Raw genomic sequence first — 19,989 nt, forward strand, 5'->3', positions numbered from 1 at the left:
GGATCATACAAGATGGCCTAAAATTACCTTTTCTATCCCCTCCCCCACAGCGTTTCAAGATAACCTCAGTGGCCGGAAGAGCAGAAAGACAGGCTCTGGAGACCGAAGTAAGATCCTTACTGAGAAAGGAGGTGCTACGGCGGGTGCCACTGCAGGATCGAGGGACAGGATTTTATTCAACCCTGTTCCTTATAAAGAAACCGGATGGCACATTCCGGACCATTATAAATTTAAGACCACTAAACTGCTACCTACAGGTGGAAAAATTCAAGATGGAATCGATAAGGTCAACCGTAAACCTGCTCTTTCAGGATTGTTTTATGGCCTCCATAGACTTAGCGGATGCGTATTACCACGTCCCTATTCATCCGGACAGTCAGAGATTCCTGAGAGTGGCGGTGATGATGGAGGGCAAGATAGAGCACCTCCAATTCAGGGCTCTACCCTTTGGAGTGGCGATAGCACCGAGAGTTTTCACAAAACTTATATCAGAAGTGGGAGCCTACATACGAAGATATCAGGGCACCTTTGTGCCATATCTAGACGACTTCCTGTTGATCGCGGGTTCAGCAGAGAAGTTACAGACCTTCATAAGGATGGTGATGAAGATCCTACATCGCCTGGGCTGGATGATAAATTTGAAGAAGTCCTCCCTTACTCCGGCCAGATCAAAGATATTTCTCGGCATCACATTAGATTCCACTCAGCAGAAATCTTTCCTTCCTCAGGACAAGGTGGTGAAGATTGTAGCCTCAGTGGAGAAGCTGTACAGACAGCCATCCCCTACCATAAGGGACATTATGAGGACTCTAGGTCTCTTTACAGCGGCAATTCCAGCGGTGCTCTGGGCGATGTATCACGCAAGGCCCTTGCAGCTCTTCATGTTGGAAAACTGGAGGGGGGACCAGTCCTCCTTGGACCAGAGGATTACACTTCCCCAACAGATCCTGGATTCCCTGAGGTGGTGGCTAAGAGAAGAGAACCTCCAGGCAGGCAGGCCTTGGAGAGAGGAGAATCCCCTATCCATGATTACGGATGCGAGCTCTACGGGTTGGGGAGCTCAGGTCAAGGGACTCTTGTTCCAGGGCGCATGGAACGAGGAATCCAGAAAAAAGTCCTCAAATTACAGAGAACTAGAAGCCATCCTGCAGGCAATCAGACGGGCTCTGCCGATGATTCGGGGGTCAGACCTGAAGGTTGCCTCGGACAATGTCACAGCAGTGGCGTTCGTGAATCGCCAGGGGGGTACCCGAAGCGGGTCCTTAATGAACCTCTCGCATCAAATTCTAGACCTGGCGGAAGCCAATCTAAGATCAATATCGGCGGTACACATAAGGGGCAAGGACAATCTGCAGGCAGACTTCCTAAGCCGTCATCTCTTACGTCAGGGAGAGTGGTCCCTGAATCGGAGGGTGTTCTCCAAGATAACCAGACTCTGGGGTCAACCAGAGGTGGATTTATTCGCCACAAGAAAGAACAGACAGGTCAGGCTCTTCTGCTCCCTAGACCCGAGAGACCAATCCTTAAGTTTGGATGCCTTCTCAATCAAGTGGAACTTCAGCCTAGCCTATGCATTTCCACCCCTGTCTATTCTCCCGAGGGTTCTGAAGAAGATACGACAAGACCAGGCCAGAGTTATTCTTATAGCCCCCTTCTGGCCCAGGAGGGCATGGTTCTCGGTACTGAGAGATCTATCGATATCAGACCCTTGGATCCTCCCAGAGAGTCACGATCTCCTCTCCCAGGGCCCAGTATTCCACCCGCAGATTGCGAACCTCCATCTGACGGCCTGGAATTTGAGAGGCGCATCTTGAGGGAAAAGGGCCTCTCGGACAAGGTAATTACAACCCTGCAGAAGAGCAGAAAGGTAGTTACCTCTAGGATCTATTTTAGGGTCTGGAGAGTATTCTCAGATTTTTGTTCTCCAGATAAGATAGACTTAGCTCATCCAGATATAGCTAAGATATTAGATTTCCTGCAAGCAGGATTAGATAAGGGCCTAAAACCTGCCACCCTTAAAGTTCAGATCTCTGCCCTTAGCTCCCTGTTTGAGTCCCCTTTAGCCTCTCATCCCTGGATATCTCGGTTCATAAAGGCGGCATCTCGTATGACCCCCTTTAGGAGATGTACGGTGCCCCCCTGGGACCTCACTCTGGTATTAAATTATCTGATAAGAGATCCCTTTGAGCCCCTGGAATCTTGTTCACTAAAGTGGTTGACCATTAAAGTTGTATTTTTGGTAGCAATCACTTCAGCCCGTAGGGTTGGAGAGATATCTTCTCTATCATGTAGAGCGCCTTTTCTCAAGATCTTGGATGACAGGGTAGTTCTGGTGACAGACCCGGCCTTTTTACCAAAGGTAGTCTCTAGATTCCATAGATCCCAGGAGATCAGGCTCCCATCCTTCTGTAGCAACCCTTCTACGGATAGGGAAAGGGAGTTTAACAAATTAGATGTTAAAAGGGCCATTGAGCTATATTTGGATAGGACTAAAGATTGGAGAAAATCTGATAGTCTTTTTGTTCTTTTTGGTGGCAAGAATAGGGGGCAGAAGGCCTCAGCGGTAGTCATAGCTAGATGGATTAGGCAGGCCATTAGCTCCGCTTATGTAGCAGCCGGTCAGCCGATACCAGAAGGTCTAAAAGCCCATTCCACTAGAGCAGTTTCTTCCTCATGGGCAGAATTTAGAGAGGTGTCGGTTAATCAGATTTGTCAGGCTGCCACCTGGTCTTCTCCACATACTTTCTATAGGCACTATAGGCTAGATGTAGCAGGTGCACAGGAACTTTCCTTTGGGCGAAGGGTTCTTTCTTCAGTTATCCCTCCCTAAGGATTTCATCTATGTTATTCTCTCTGGTTGGGTGCTGTCGTGGTGAGAGGGGGAAACCGGTAATTACTCACCGGTAATTGTGTTTCCTTGAACCACGACAGCACCCTGGGTATTCCCTCCCTTGTAAATTCTTTTTCACACTTGGGTGTTCAGTGTTATGTGTGGGTCACAGAGGTGTGAGATACTCTCATTGAAAGTGATACTGAATGACACGGTGGTCAGAATTAATCGAGAACATTAAGTCCCATACAGTCTCTGTAATCCACTGAAGGAGGTGGGGCGTACCGCAGAATTTGAAGTCTGGGTTTCCTGTCCCTGGAGGCGGATCCCTCTCTCTCTGGTTGGGTGCTGTCGTGGTTCAAGGAAACACAATTACCGGTGAGTAATTACCGGTTTTATCATTGTAATCCCAGACAGAACTTTTTTGGTCTCTGTGACAATTGGATTTTAAAAATGTTGGGTTGTCATAAGAATCAGGATTAACAGTAAAGCTTCATTACAGATTCCTGTGATAACTGTTACAGCTGATTATTGTAGCCTTGGACTAAAGTACAATAAATTACCAATATCCAGAGGTCCGTTTGTAACTAGAGGTCGTATGTAAGTCGAGTGTTCTTAAGTAGGGGACCGCCTGTATATACAACCAATTTACATCTCACTGGATGTTTTTGTGGATGATGCCACTGCACTGGGTCATGAAAGAGACATGATGTGGTGTTTAGCTGCTCCACAATATACTGGTCAGGGTTTAATAGGTCAATTCTTCCTGTCAGGTTCCCCTTTTAGGTCTGTTGCCCACAAGTGAGTTGGGTCCCGTGAAACTCACTCCTACATTCGGAGTTGTTCGTGAACCTCCAATCGATAAACTGAACTGCATCCAAGCCTATAAGCACACAGAGTGATTTTCTCAGACCGAACTTGCATATGGGCAAAGAGAATGTGAACAATCCCTTTAAATTCTAGCTGCAGTAGGAACGCCGTCTTAGTTTCTATAACGCAAACAACATGACCAACAAAATCTTTTATCATTTCAGCTCAAGGAACAGAGAGAACGTGAGCGCAAAGCCAAGAAGGCCAAGGAGAACGGAGAGGAAGAGGGCGAGTTTGATGACTTGGTCTCTGCTCTTAGATCAGGTGAAGTTTTCGATAAGGACATTTCTAAACTTAAGAGGAACCGCAAGCGCATTACCAGCCAGACGACAGAAAACAGCCGGGAGAGACCTGTGACCAAGCTCAATTATTAAACCCCCTAGAGACCATTCATGGAGGATCCCTGCACTGACAGTGACACTGCCTTGACATTGGAGGGAGAATCGGTTGTGTACATATGTACGTAGTGTAAAGTGATGTGTATTGGCGTGCAGCTTTCTGTACACATGCACGCATACATGTAAATAGTTTGTAGTCTGGAAGATTCCCTGCACATGTTGAATATGTGATTTATTGCAGTATTATGTATATCTGTGTACAGAACACATGTATACATACCCACTGTGTATAAATGGTCACCTTTGTTTTTTTATTAATCAAACATTTTTTTTTCTTTTACGTGCAAAAGCACAACCTGCATTCTGCCAGATCAAGACAAGTGCATTCCTAAAATATATGATGATGTGTAAAGAGGGGCTGGCAACTTTCCTCATATATCAACTCTGGAACGTCTCTTCCTAGAATTCTGCAAATGTGCTGATTGTCTGTTACCACTTTTGGAAATGTATGATGCACCGTGGGTAAATGTAACGCCCAATTGTCAATTTATTCATACCCTTCCAGGAACAATTACAGAGGAACTGCACTTAAAAGACTTCTAAGAAAATATTCTCCAGAATTGTTATTTTATATGGAAGAGACCCGTCAGGAGACATAAAGGGTCTCCTTTCATATTGGGATTGTATAGCAATTGCACAGGGGGCTTGTATGCCATGGAGAGGCCATATTGGGAGATTTACTACAGTGCGATATCACCGTAGGTCCCATTATGGCCGATCCCATTCATTTAGCAACAAATACTAATGATAAGACACATAGTTATTAAAAAAAAACACAAAAAACTTCAAATCAAATGTATTTATTGTATAGAGGGATGTATGGGACAAGACACAGGGTTCAGATTTTAAAGCACAGCAAAGTTCTTCAGAATTTATCATATGCTGGATTAGTTTAACCAGGGACTTTGCTGATCCGTGGCAAAATGTGCAATTCAGATTTCCACTATATACCTTTAGGCGCTGCCATGTAAGTCACAGTCTCCTGGTAATATTCTATAGATACAAATATATATATATATATATGTGTATACACTTTATGCTTCATTCCTAACGGACCAATATACAGATTACGGGCCTGAGAGGGCACATGGGGCTGGCACCGTCTATAAGGACTTAAATTTATTAGGGCAGCCTTCTGGGGTGGGGTAGCCTTGAAGTTACAATAATATCTCTATCGGAGGTAGAAATGTCCAACTCTTGCAAAACTACAACTCCCAGCATGCCCTAGGGGCTCTCTGTGGTAAGGGCATGTTGGGAATTAGTTGTTCTTCAATAGTAAATCAGCAGAACTGACTATTATGTGCTGATATCTTTGACCTCCTGACCCTAACACTAATGGGATGTTTTCTGCTTTGCCAAGGGTTAATTATTATTATTTTTTTTTTCTGACCTTCAAGAAACAGCGTCACCAGATATTTGCCTGGTATTACAGCTCAGCCACAAGCACATAAGAATAGAGTAAAACAGACGCTGCCCATGGATGTTAATGGTGTAGTGTCTGATGGATGTGGAGAGTCCCTTTAAATATTTTCTGCACATAGAAGTAGAGCGGCAGCTGTCATCTCATTTCCTTTCTAATACCTCAGATGTAGGTCAACAGCGCGTTACAAAACCGATCCATCAAGCTCCGAGTATAATCCACATTTCCCTGTTCCCTAGTTGAAGTCTTCACAATGACAGAGCTGACCAAGCCCTCGCCGCTCAGGAACCACAACCCCATTGTGCCGGGTGTAGCTACACTTACACAATATCTCCCGACTGTTCTTCACGTAACTTATTTCTTTTTTTGTTTTCCGCACAGGTTATGGGGTTATGGCTGTACAGTTTTTTTAATTTTTTTTATTTTACTGTTCGAATATCTAAATAAATTTTCATTTTCATTGTCAATGCATTTAAAGTGAATGACGGCTTTTGAACAAGGGTATTTTTGTTTGTGTGTGCGCTGGTTAATTTCTTTGTAGTGGATGGAGCACATTTTTACTGCTGAAGAAGCCTGTAACATGTGGACTACATGCAGCCACCACTACGGGGCTATTAGATGCTGCTTTCAGTAAGACGTCTCCTTGCCGTCTTGGACTGGAGAAACTGCAGTTTTAAAACCCAAGCCAATAGTAGATTTACAGGAAGGAGAAGTATGAGTCCCATATTTTTAATTTTTAACCCAGTCCTGACTTTAAAAACTACAGAAAAAAAGGATCAAAAACATCATGTATGCCTCCAGCTTTATTAGCTCCCTCTAGTGGTGACTGCACGGAGCCATTTTGTTAAGGATAATCCGAAAAAATGTACTCCTCCTACTATTGATAAATTAGCTGCTCTGAAATTGCTTTTGTTTTCCCGGCCTATAGACAAACATTAATCAACAAAAAATGTTGGACCTTAAGGAAATCCTACCACGAGGTATCTATATTCAGAAGTAGATCTGATAGTAGATTCCTCCTGCCGGCCTCTGCCCTTTTCTGTAATTTAATAATCCGGGAACATAAGATAATTTGTTAAAAACTTTATGTAAGTAGTATGTAAATTAACTGCAGAGTCTGCCAGGTTCCAGGATTATTAAATTGCAGATTAGGGCAGAGGCAGGAGGAATCTACCATCACATCTACTTCTGGTAGGTTTCCTTTATAGGGCATCTACCACCAGGATGAAGGATTGTATGCAAATGAGCCTGAGGGGCTCTAGGCTCCATAGGTGTTAATGAAGCCTGGAGCACCGCAGGCTCATTTGTTTGCAGTCCTTCATCCTGGTGGTAGATGTCCTTCAAGAACATGAGGGATTTTCACTTTGAAGGCAGTTTCCCGTCATCTTGACAGGTTTAGCACACTAAATGTATGAAAATTAATTTCATACATCTCTCTTAGGGTACGCAATTTAGATGAGGTTTGCCTGAATTTCCTTTTTTTGTTGTTAAACATTGGATTAGATCTCCGCAAAAACTTCAGAAATAAACATATTCTCCTCCCCATCAGCTGTTAGCATTGGCGGTAGATATACAATTTCTCTATTTGATATTATATTACTCTGTAGTCTGTTAACAAGATTCCCATACACTAGTAAACGCGATGCTAGCACTTAAAGGGGGGCTCCACTGATTTTGCTCATAGGGTTGATGTTTGCCACATGTAGTACCGGTTCCCTTTATAGTATGGATGTGCCTTTGTCTGGACATAACTAAGGGGACAAGATTTAGCTGTGTAACTGAGGTAGGCCAGAAATGAAGAATCCCTCTAAATGCCAGCCTAGTTAGTTAGTTGACCACTAGGCCTGAGCTTTCCTTTGTGTCACATTGTTGGTTGATTTAACAGAAACCCCAAATACTTAAGTTAGTATTGTCAAAGTACATCTACCAGCAGTTTATCTGGGGACGTGCATGAATGAACTAGTGGAGGAGCCATGAGGCGCTTAGGTGACATGAGCTTGAGCACCTGAGGCTCATTTCCATATTTTATTATTTGCTTCTTTTCTGGCTGATACGGAGGCTCAGGAGATAGCTGAAAATGCGTCCATCATCCCCTGGAGGTAATGATCGAGCATTGTAGGATAAACTGATGGTAGATGTCCTTTAAAATGATAGGCCACCGTTTTTGTGGGAGCGTTCCTCTCTTAAAAACAAAAAGAAAATGTAAAAACCAAAGCAAAGAAATACAGACTGTACGATCCCTGCTGGAGGAGTTATTGTTATTGGTCTGGTGAAGGATTCGGTGTACGTTCCATAGCAAGGTGCTGTAGATAAATGGTTAATTTTTTATTTGTTTTGTATAGAACTGTATAGAATGTGTTGCTTCTAGGATTAGGAGTTATTTTCACAAGAGCACCTTCAGGTTTTTTTTTTGTATTTTAGTCTCTTTGTACTTTAATAACTTACTTTAGACTTGAGTTACTCATACGAGACCTGGCTCCAGTGCACATACTCTGTGGTTGTAGTGCATAGGAGAAGACGCTGTGAAGTTAAAGGGTTTTTCCAGGACTTGGGCACTGTTTATTTCTTCATAGGACAGTCCCTCTCCAATCAGCTGATGGCAGAAGTCGCCCACCTATCGGCTGCATGGTGAGGGTGCTGAGCCCCGACCAACTGATATTGATATCCTGTACTAAGCATAGATCACCAGAAACGGAGCCATAGTTGGACATTAATTTGTCACTTGTGACAGTAAACATAGTTCTTGTGTGCTCTTAAAGGTATTGTCCTGAATTAGAGGCCTGAAACTGAAAGGTGTGAATTTAGTCCAAATGTTCCATGAGCAATGCTTGTCCGGCCCATACCTTCCCTAGTGGTGACTGCTTCCACTGTGCTGTGCCATTTCCATTGTTTAGGTTGTGGACCAACTAGTTTAGTAACAGCCCTGCCATCAGGAACTCAATTGGTGCTTAAATGGACCCTGCCAATTGGTTTGGGACCGGTCCAATCCTATGTAACGGATTCTGCTCTAGTTGGCACAATCCAGAGGAGGCTGCCTGAGGCCACTTCCACACGTGGTGGCATTTCAGTTGCGCACTTAAACACAAATAAAAGGGAAAGGGGAGGAGCTTGTACACAACGCATGTACATTTCTACTGATGGGTTCTGGAATAAGCACTGGGTGCTTACATGCAAAACAAGCGGTTCCCATTCCAGAACACACGTGATTGGGAATGAGCACCCCGTTTTGCGTGTAACATGTGGTGCTTGCTCCTGATCACATAGGTTTTAGTAGAAACCCATTTACGAGCCCCTCACTGGTGTTAGGAATTGTGTGTCATAATGCAATTCAAATGCACCACGTGAACGGGGCCTGAGGGTCCTCCCACCAGAGCCCTTTGGCACATACGCACTGTACCTGGGGAGGGTGAAGTTAGTGCATACACCTGATGTGCCAGGAATGGGCACTGATGTGATATGAGCTGATTTCAGCTTCACCAGTGGGCAGCAGCAGGGTACATGGGCTGGGAACCCTAAACCCCATCTGCAAAACATGATGCTTTCAGTTGGGTAGTTCGGAACCAGTGGACCAGATCCCTCAGACTTCCTCATTGCAGAATTCAGAGAATCTCCATTAATACTAAAACCTGAATAGGTCAATTCTGAAACATTCCCATCACTCCCTTCATCCTATTCTTTTCTTAAGTGCCTCTTTATGTTTTTTTCTACTGTTACAATTTTTTTTATTTAAAAGCCAAATATATTCTTTTTTTTTTTTTTTTGTGTGTCTATCCACTCGGTGCCATTTGGGTTTGCAAAATACGGTTACATCTCAGATCTACATCACCGTCATGAGTGTTTTCACTGTGCCAATGACCAGCGCTGATGTCATTAGAGGGGGTGTTCTCTATGGAGTGCATTTTTTTTTTTTAAAGACTTTTTATTTTTTTTTTTTTTTTTTAAATTGGTCTCCAAAAAAGACCTGAACATTTGTAAATGTGTCCATCTGTTAAAATAAAGGAAAAAAAAAAAGCTTTGAAATAGTGAAGTCTAGTTAGTAGGAATGAGAATGTTTAGTATTAGAACCGAGAGGAAAAATAAACTGTTTTTATGATGTACATTTAACTATGGAAATATGCAATAAAAAAAAAACAGTACTTACGTAATCTTATTGGTGTGGATTATTATTAGATTGGTTCTTTATTGTGCGATCGTTTATATCACACTGCCATCTAGTGGTAACTTGTGGAGTTGAAGCTACTGCCTATCAAAGGGCTCTTTGAATACTGATTTATTTGATATGCAGTTGTTCCTTAAACAGACTTCCCAAATCTCCTGGAATATATACAAGTATCCCAGAAAAAGAAGCCTCCCAAAAGTGTCCCAAAGCATATCCTGGCCCAACCACGGCTTGTCTGGGATGCACCGGGTCAGGCTTCGTACACTCAAAGTTTTGGGCTCGGGTTATGCTTTCTTTCTACAGAAACACACAGTTCTATGGACTTTGTAAGGGGTGGATCTGTTTTGGAACAAGGCAGCCATGTTTTTCAACCTCTGGACGGGTTGTCCCGTCTTCGCAGTCTAGTAAGGGTGCGGTCACACGTGGCGGTTTGAACCCATTTTTGGCCCGTTTTTAAGCAGTCTGTTAAACACATGCGCCTTTGTCCGGTTTTCTCAGTTATCTTAATTAAAACTGATGCGTTTTCAAAAAATGCATGCGTTTTTTAACGGACTGCTTAAAAAAACGAGGCAAAAAGGAGTTCAAAACGCCACGTGTGACCACAGCCTAAAGCAAACTTTCATGGCTCTGCTGTCTCACACTCATGTTATACACTGCGTATGGGCCAGCAGTCCTGCACCCATATGGCCATCGCTCTCACAGCATTTTATGGTTTGGGCCATAAACTTTGATATGTGTTTGTTAGCTGAATTTTCTGACCCAAAACCAGTTCAGCTGTACTGGATTTACACCAAATCATTCATATTCAACCCAAGGTCCATTGTTTGTGGCTCTGGTGTCATCAGAGTATGCGGTGACGGCTGTCATACACTGGTCCATGGGAGCCACAGCCGTGTGTGAATGAGCGTCTAGAAGAGCATTGGTCCACGTGCCATCCTATTAAGCAATGGACAAATCCTCCGTTTGTATACGTGTTACCCGAGGCTGAGCTTCAAACCAAGGCCCACAGGGACGGCAAAGCACCAGACACGGTTAGACTTGATGCTGAATAAGATTTATTATCTCTGCTTACAAAATAATATAACATCCACTTCTCACAAACAGTTAAAAAGTTCAATAAAAGTTTTGTTTCTCTTTAAATACTGTACAAGAAAAATACTGGAGTAAAATGTCTTCGCTCGATGCAAAATGAAGCCCAAAACCGAATCTTAAGGCGTCTTGTATCGTCCTCGATGGGGTAATAGAGTGGGAGGTTATCTGTGCTTTATCATGGCCTCTGGAGAGATTTTCCACACATACAACAACTTAGCTCAAAGTGCGAAGGAGGGAAATGATGGGAAAACGTGTTTACAACAAAAACATGAGACAAAGCGTATAAAAGCGCAGATCCGGGAATGTCTCTTCTCATACTCCCATCTACACCCTGACATGGTACATCATCAGTAAGGGCTCCCTGGTGTCTTCTCATACTCCCATCTACACCCTCATGTGCCCTGACACGGTACATCATCAGTAAGGGCTCCCTGGTGTCTTCTCATACTCCCATCTACACCCTCATGTGCCCTGACACGGTACATCATCAGTAAGGGCTCCCTAGTGTCTTCTCATACTCCCATCTACACCCTCATGCGCCCTGACATGGTACATCATCAGTAAGGGCTCCCTGGTGTCTTCTCATACTCCCATCTACACCCTCATGCAACCTGACACGGTACATCATCAGTAAGGGCTCCCTGGTGTCTTCTCATACTCCCATCTACACCCTCATGCGCCCTGACATGGTACATCATCAGTAAGGGCTCCCTAGTGTCTTCTCATACTCCCATCTACACCCTCATGCGACCTGACACGGTACATCATCAGTAAGGGCTCCCTGGTGTCTTCTCATACTCCCATCTACACCCTCATGCGCCCTGACATGGTACATCATCAGTAAGGGCTCCCTGGTGTCTTCTCATACTCCCATCTACACCCTCATGCGCCCTGACATGGTACATCATCAGTAAGGGCTCCCTGGTGTCTTCTCATACTCCCATCTACACCCTCATGCGCCCTGACATGGTACATCATCAGTAAGGGCTCCCTAGTGTCTTCTCATACTCCCATCTACACCCTCATGCGCCCTGACATGGTACATAATCAGTAAGGGCTCCCTGGTGTCTTCTCATACTCCCATCTACACCCTCATGCGCCCTGACATGGTACATCATCAGTAAGGGATCCCTGGTGTCTTCTCATACTCCCATCTACACCCTCATGCGACCTGACATGGTACATCATCAGTAAGGGCTCCCTAGTGTCTTCTCATACTCCCATCTACACCCTCATGCGCCCTGACATGGTACATCATCAGTAAGGGCTCCCTAGTGTCTTCTCATACTCCCATCTACACCCTCATGCGACCTGACATGGTACATCATCAGTAAGGGCTCCCTGGTGTCTTCTCATACTCCCATCTACACCCTCATGCGACCTGACATGGTACATCATCAGTAAGGGCTCCCTGGTGTCTTCTCATACTCCCATCTACACCCTCATGCGACCTGACATGGTACATCATCAGTAAGGGCTCCCTGGTGTCTTCTCATACTCCCATCTACACCCTCATGCGACCTGACATGGTACATCATCAGTAAGGGCTCCCTAGTGTCTACTCATACTCCCATCTACACCCTCATGCGACCTGACATGGTACATCATCAGTAAGGGCTCCCTAGTGTCTACTCATACTCCCATCTACACCCTCATGCGACCTGACATGGTACATCATCAGTAAGGCCTCCCTGGTGTCTTGGCAAATAGAACTGACACGACATATCAGAGGGCAACAATGTAACAACTCTGGGAATGGAGTCACATGGGGCAAATCTGTGACAATTCCGCTAAAATGGGCGGGGGAGGGGTGAATTATGTGTGGGGTGTTAATACTACAAAATAATCCGTATTTCAAGTATATTTTAATCCAGTGAGTCAGTCTTTGGCCGATCACAGACACAGATGTTCATGGTGTAAGTTTGGGGCATTACACCCACAGTCAAGACAGGTTCTACAACGCAGATCTTATATTACTGACATCTGTATAAGCCCTAAGCATGCTGGGAGTTGTCATTCCGGATGACTACGACAGCTTTAGGTTTAGACCACTGGTTTATAGGGATACTATATTTTTTATGTAATACTTTAATGCAACACACAATAATAAATTGTAATCTGCAGGCAGCATGTTATAGAGCAGGAGGATCTGAGCAGATTGTACATAGTGTCCTATCTGCAGGCAGCATGTTATAGAGCAGAAGGAGCTGAGCAGATTCTACATAGTGTCCTATCTGTTCACAGCATGTTATAGAGCAGCGGGAGCAGAGAAGATTGTGTATAATTTCCTATCTGCAAGCAGCATGTTATAGAGCAGAAGGAGCTGGGCAGTTTACTCATAGTGTCCTCTCTACAGGCAGCATGTTATAGAGCAGCACAAGCAAAGATAAAATACTGCCTGCAGATAGGAAATTGTATACAGATTAGAAAGGGTAGCTAAGCAGGTTGGATATAGTCGCAGGATGGATCCAGGCTATTCTATCAGTGATAAAAAAAAAGGCGTACAAGTGATTTAGTTGCAATACGGCGCAGGGCCGGGGGATGTCCTGCACCAGGTTCTGGGGCAGGCTAAAGCGCAGTTCTACACATTCAGGATCTGAACAATGTTCCTGTCAATGCCCATGGTGCTGTATCCATAGGGTGGTGAGATTTAGATTATATGCTGGCACATAATGCACCAACATATGATACATCTCACAATATACTCAGCTCCTCCTGCTCTATAACATGCTGCCTGCAGATAGGACTTTATGTGCAATCTACTCGGCTCCTCCTGCTCTATAACATGCTGCCTGCAGATAGGACATTATGTACAATCTACTCGGCTCCTCCTGCTCTATAAGATGCTGCCTGCAGATAGGACATTATGTACAATCTGGTCGGCTCCTCCTGCTCTATAAGATGCTGCCTGCAGATAGGACATTATGTACAATCTGGTCGGCTCCTCCTGCTCTATAAGATGCTGCCTGCAGATAGGACATTATGTACAATCTGGTCGGCTCCTCCTGCTCTATAAAATGCAGACTGCAGGTCTAAGCTGAAGAGTAGATACAATGTTGCTGCACTTGTCTCTATGGATGCTCCACGTCCAGGCTGGATACAAATGTATCTATTGTAACACAACAGGAGCAGATTCTCTCACCATAATGATGTGCAAGTATATTACACTTATCATTGTAAGAGGTTTGAGCATGTTGTCTTATTATACACACACCATACAAATACTGTAAGAGTAATATAAGAATCGTAACTTAAAGGAGTTTCCCAGATGTTTCATTGCTAGATGTTTAACCCCTAGGAGCAAAGGTCACAGTGTAGATCGGGACTGGAGCTGCTGTACCGGGTTCCTGTAGTAAGCTGCCGCAGTTACAGTAAATTAGTTAATGTTGATCCTAAAGATTCCTGGAAAACTCCTTTTAAAGGGGTTTTCCCAAAGGCCGTGTTCACACGTGGCGCTTACATAACAGGAGCTGAGGAGAGATTTGCCTTATTACATTATATTCAATAAACGTACATGATAACATCAATGTAATAAGACAGATCTTCTCTTCAGCTGTTGTATTAAATTTCAAAACACAATATAAAATGCCAAGTGTGAACGCAACCATAGGTTGAAAAACATGGCTGCTTTCCTGCAAAAACAGCGCCAACCCCTGACCATTGTTTGTGCCGGTTTTGCAACTCGGCTGCATAGAGATGACTGGAGCTGAGCTGTAATACCAGCACAAACCAGGGTCAGGTGTGGCGCTGTTTTTAGAAGAGAGCAGCTGGTTTTTTTCCAACCTCTGGATAACCCCTTTAAGTATAATTGGGTACAGTTCTATCTGACAGCCGAGATGCATCAACCCATCGCTGTCAGAGTATAACATGAAACACACATAATCTATCTTTGTCATAGCAGCCGTATACCTCCAACACACACATCATACATCATCATACACATGGGGGATGGGAATAATAAGCATATCACAGTGTTCACATTATGGCTGTATACAGGAGGGGGCGCGTTCCCTAGCGCTGGCCATAAACAGTACGTTATTGTCAGCAGTCTTCTCATATACTAGGAGCTACCATTCCAAACTATTTCAAGATCTCTGCTTGCTGTCAGTAAGTTCTTCCTCTCGATTTGTCTAATCGTGTCCTACAGATACAGGGTGGGAGTGGAGAGCGGGCCCTGATAAATTTAGGCAGATTTACGAATACTGTGTAAAAGTAAAATTAGAATCAGTAGACGACTCTGTACAGAATGTCAAAGTAATTCTGGTTTATCGATAGTATTATAAAGTTAGCAGCGGATTTAAAGTGTCTGATGTGGGATGATTTGGCATTTGTAAAGAAGCTCTGGATCACATTTATGCTACGAATTCTTGTCTTAGAGTAAAGTAAAAGTTTGGCAAATATTTTGGCATTTAGGCCACACCCACTTGCCCATAAAGCCCTTGCTCCTCCCTTTTGTAAGAAGCAGCTGTTTCAGACTCTTGGCCTTTTTCTATTCCCTGACAGCAAGCAAGACTTCAAAATTGTGAACGGAAACACCAGTGTATAATCTGACATGTCCTGTACTATCTACGGCCGGCTCCAGAGGAAGGAAATCACTTTTACAATTCCCTTTGGCACTTGATGGAAGTGATGAAACCTGTGATCAGAATATACGAGCCATGACCCAAGTGTGATCTCATCATTACATATAATGGAGACAGTGTCAGTTAAAGGGACAGTTCATGAAAATTCCTTGAAGAGAAGGCCAACATTTTTAAGTCACATATTACTTGCATGTAGGTCTGTGCTGAGATTTCCTGCTGTGAGAGAGACCCAAGCTACATCGCTTAGAGTTTGGCTTCTCCACATGGCTAATGCTGTGAAATAGGAACACACTTGTTTTGTTTGAAGGGTAGTTTATGTATAATCCCTTTAAGTGTCCAGAGACATGAATTTGGAAATGCCTAGGTCACTATGGAGGACTGCTCCAGTTTGTCTCAACAAGAGAGTGAGATGGATGGAGGAAGCTATTGTGATGAACAGTCTGATGAGAATCTAGGCAGCCATGTTTTGTAAGGACTCTAGGCCCTGCTCTAACAGTCACCCAAAATACTAATTGGATTTGGAAATTGTGGTGGACGCTAGTATAGAGCATCAGTATACAACACTGTGGTCTCACGTGCCATTAGATACATTTGGGCTCATGGCTCAGCATATGCAGATCCAATGGATTATCAGCTTCCGTGTCACCAATACTCAATTGGGTCACAAAGAAAATTGGATCTAAAAACAAGTCCACTCCCGGCAATCTGACTCTAGTAATTACCATTGGTTCTGGTTAGAGACATTTTGGCAATTCAGGGCCAATACTGCTCGAGTCCATTGGCACACCAGAGGGGCTTCAGCAGCCAGGGTATCATAGACTGGTATCCGCAGTCTCAGATTTGATGCCGACAGGTTCTGACATGGTGTCTGCTTGTCCATCCCGACAGAACAGCACCGTTGGGTTCTTACAGGCCCACATAGCCACATCTCCACCATTGGCTGGACTGGAGGATGAGACCCTACTGCCCTGTCCATGCCTGTTACTATATCGATCACGGATAGGGTCAGCGCGCCCCCTGACCTCTCTGTTCTGACCCTGGGTACACAGATAGGCGGCAATGTTCCTAGTCCTGTAGCCCTCCTCTCGATTCCGTCCGAGCAGTATGGAAATATTGGGGTTGCGGATGGCATAGATCAGCGGGTTGATGGCCCCGTTGGCCCATGCCATCCATATGGCCACGGTGTCCATCAGCGGTGTGAAGGGGTAGTCCCCGGCGGCGGCCACCAGGCCCATGACACAGTAGGGCCCCCAGCAGCAGATGATGAAGACGATCATGATGAGGACAGTGGTGGCGGTTCTCATCTCGCTGTAGAAGCGCAGGAGGTGGGCGTAGGTGGTGACCGGACGCACCCGGATCTCCGACAGCCGCACCGCCTTACAGATGTTGTAGTGGCAGAAACACATGAGGCCGAAGGGCAGGAGGTAACAGAGGACGATGAGGGAGATGCTGTAGGCCGCCCCCAGCCTGGAGCCCCCAGAGTGAAAGACGTACATGCAGTGGTAGTAGCCCCTCTTGTGGACCACCCATTGCTCCTTGGCCAGCAGGTACCAGGGGAAGGAGAAGCCCAGGGCCGTCAGCCAGGCGGCCACCAGCAGCTGCACGGCGCGGGCACGCCCGATCTTCTCCTGCGGCTGCCGCACGATGGCGTAGTAGCGGTCCAGGGAGATGAGGGTCATGGTCAGGGTGGACACGATGCCGAAGCACGAGTTGAAGAAGCCATTGGCGAAGCAGAAGCGGTCCCCGAAGAGCCAGGCCCCGCCGCGGGAGAAGAGCAGCACGAAGGAGAAGGGCAGGCACAGCAGCGCCGCCAGCAGGTCAGACAGCGACAGCGACACGATGAAGGCGTTAGTGACGGTGCGGAGCTGCCGGTGCTTGCTGATCACCACCATCACCGCGCAGTTCCCCAGGCACGACAGCACGAAGATGGCGAGCAGCAGCAGCGCCTGGCAGGCCACGGCCACCCCGTGCAGCCTCCCCGCCGCCTCCTCCCCGGAGCTGCCGTTACCCGGCTCGCCTCTTCCTCCGGACACGTTGCTCAGCAGAGCCAGAGGGAGCTCCATGGGTCGCGGCGGGGCCGGGCGGCGGCATCCCTCAGGCGGCGGGGACACGGGAGGCCCGGGGATGCGCGGACTCCCGGCTCCAGCATCCACACACGTCACGCACGTAACCAGGGAAACGCCAGCTCCGCTTCTTGTACGCACGGAGGAAGGATGCGGGGGTTAACCCTGCGCGTGCCGGGGGAACATGGCGCACGCCCATCTCCAGTGTGCCATTACATGGCTCCGGTATGAAGCAGCAACATCCAGCATGATAAACCGGGGATACTAGGGCCCCTTTCACACTGCACGTACGCGGCGGTTATACGTCCCCATAGACAGCTATGTCCCCATACATACATACAGCCGGGGGCCATAGGAGAGGGGAGCAGCGCTCAGCCCTCCTCCTCTGCAGCATAGCCTACTCATAGACCCGGGCACTGTGACTGCTAATCATATCTTCATCATTCCTTCTAAAAGTATGCTAATGAGTCTGAGGGTCTCCGAGCGGTGTTACCTAATCCCCTCTCTGATGTAGCTTTGCAGGCTGTTACACTGTCTCCCCCTTGCCACTGCTCTTACCCCCTCCTTCTACCTGATGTAATCTCGCTGTAGCAGGGGAAGTTTCAGCACACAGTGAGGGATAGGCTCTAGTAACACCGCCAGAGGCCTTCATGCTCATAAGTATAATTGTAAAAGTTGATTTTTAGAAGGATGATAATTATAAGAAGATTATCACAGTCACGGTGCCTATGAGTAAATGCCCTGGTTTTTCGGGGTGGATTTTGATGGTAGATTTCCTTTAAGCATTCAGAAATTACCCAGGCCCATAAATGACTATAAATTCCTGCCCTTGTTATCTTCTGGTCTAGAACCACCAGTCCTTATTTTCATTCTGTGTCGACTAGAGCAATAAATCTTAGTCTTTCATACTAAGATGTGTGCAACAGCCCTGCCGATAAACAGGGTAGGTAGTGAATAGCACCCTCTCTATGTTAGGGAGACTGATCACCTCACTAGGAGATCTCCAAAAGTGGGATACTTTGTAATTGCAGCTGGAACCACTGCCTGGGAAGGAAACAGTTAACATATCAATTGTTTGTAACTAATGATATGTTGTGTTCTTTACTGTAAAGCAAGCTGCAAGCTGATTGGAGAGTGCTGCCACCTCACTAGGGGAGTATAAAAACCACTTGTGGGTGGGAGCACATGGTCTTCAGTTTGAGTAAGCATAGGAGTGTGCAGCACCTGCCTGTGCTGATCAAGCCACAATCACACTACCAGGAAGCAGAGGTATCTCAGGCCAGCTGGACAAGTCAGGAGACTAAGCTCCAGAGCAAAGGCTCACTGTCCAGACTCGGCTCTATCTTACCCGGCCAACATGAAGTCAATAGCATTCCTGCGGACCAGCTTTCTAGCCTACTGAACTTGCTGCTGCTGATGTTAGGCCATTGCCTGCTGTTACAGTTCAAATTAAGAACTGAGAGTTGATTTGCACAACATGCCTCCTTGTGATCCCTAGATCACAAGTTCCCAATCCTCCATCAACCAGGGACTCCTATATACAGTTAGGGCCAGAAATATTTGGACAGTGACACAAGTTTTGTTATTTTAGCTGTTTACAAAAACATGTTCAGAAATACAATTATATATATATATAATATATGGGCTGAAAGTGCACACTCCCAGCTGCAATATGAGAGTTTCCACATCCAATTCGGAGAAAGGGTTTAGGAATCATAGCTCTGTAATGCATAGCCTCCTCTTTTTCAAGGGACCAAAAGTAATTGGACAATGGACTCTAAGGGCAGCAATTAACTCTGAAGGCGTCTGAGTTGGAGTAGCAAAATCAACAGTCGGGTACATTCTGAGAAAAAAGGAATTGACTGGTGAGCTTGGTAACTCAAAAAGGCCTGGGCGTCCAAGGATGACAACAGTGGTGGATGATCGCCGCATACTTTCTTTGGTGAAGAAGAACCCGTTCACAACATCAACTGAAGTCCAGAACACTCTCAGTGAAGTAGGTGTATCTGTCTCTAAGTCAACAGTAAAGAGAAGACTCCATGAAAGCAAATACAAAGGGTTCACATCTAGATGCAAACCATTCATCAATACCAAAAATAGACAGGCCAGAGTTAAATTTGCCGAAAAACACCTCAAGAAGCCAGCTCAGTTCTGGATAAGTATTCTATGGACAGATGAGACAAAGATCAACCTGTACCAGAATGTTGGGAAGAAAAAAGTTTGGAGAAGAAAGGGAACGGCACATGATCCAAGGCACACCACATCCTCTGTAAAACATGGTGCAGGCAAAGTGATGGCATGGGCATGCATGGCTTTCAATGGCACTGGGTCACTTGTGTTTATTGATGACATAACAGCAGACAAGAGTAGCCGGATGAATTCTGAAGTGTACCGGGATATACTTTCAGCCCACATTCAGCCAAATGCTGCAAAGTTGATCGGGCGGCACTTCATAGTACAGATGGACAATGACCCCAAGCATACAGCCAAAGCTACCCAGGAGTTCATGAGTGCAAAAAAGTGGAACATTCTGCAATGGCCAAGTCAATCGCCAGATCTTAACCCAATTGAGCA

General features: G+C 45.5%; 2 protein-coding genes across 6 annotated transcripts in view; one reads left to right on the top strand and one right to left on the bottom strand.

Annotated features, from left to right (window-relative positions):
- The window catches only part of DAAM1 (dishevelled associated activator of morphogenesis 1), a 144,739-nt gene extending 135,156 nt beyond the window's left edge, over nucleotides 1-9,583 (top strand). For 4 of the 5 annotated variants that reach the window (XM_072115781.1, XM_072115784.1, XM_072115783.1 and 1 more), the window contains one exon: nucleotides 3,865-9,583. In XM_072115781.1, the coding sequence (XP_071971882.1) occupies nucleotides 3,865-4,074 (210 nt within the window). In that variant the 3' untranslated portion in view covers nucleotides 4,075-9,583. The remainder of the gene's footprint in view (nucleotides 1-3,864) is intronic. The other variant, XR_011848841.1, reaches the window with a different exon arrangement.
- Nucleotides 9,584-10,715: 1,132 nt separating this feature from the next.
- Nucleotides 10,716-17,415, bottom strand: GPR135 (G protein-coupled receptor 135). Its single transcript, XM_072115792.1, has 2 exons — nucleotides 11,941-17,415; nucleotides 10,716-11,870 (listed from the first exon to the last, which is right to left on the bottom strand). The coding sequence occupies exon 1, from the start codon at nucleotides 17,413-17,415 to the stop codon at nucleotides 16,165-16,167; it is 1,251 nt and encodes a 416-aa protein (XP_071971893.1). The 3' UTR covers nucleotides 10,716-11,870; nucleotides 11,941-16,164.
- Between the last annotated feature and the right edge of the window lie 2,574 nt (nucleotides 17,416-19,989).

This window comes from Engystomops pustulosus, chromosome 7, assembly GCF_040894005.1.
Source record: "Engystomops pustulosus chromosome 7, aEngPut4.maternal, whole genome shotgun sequence".
Classification (NCBI taxonomy): Eukaryota; Metazoa; Chordata; class Amphibia; order Anura; family Leptodactylidae; genus Engystomops; species Engystomops pustulosus.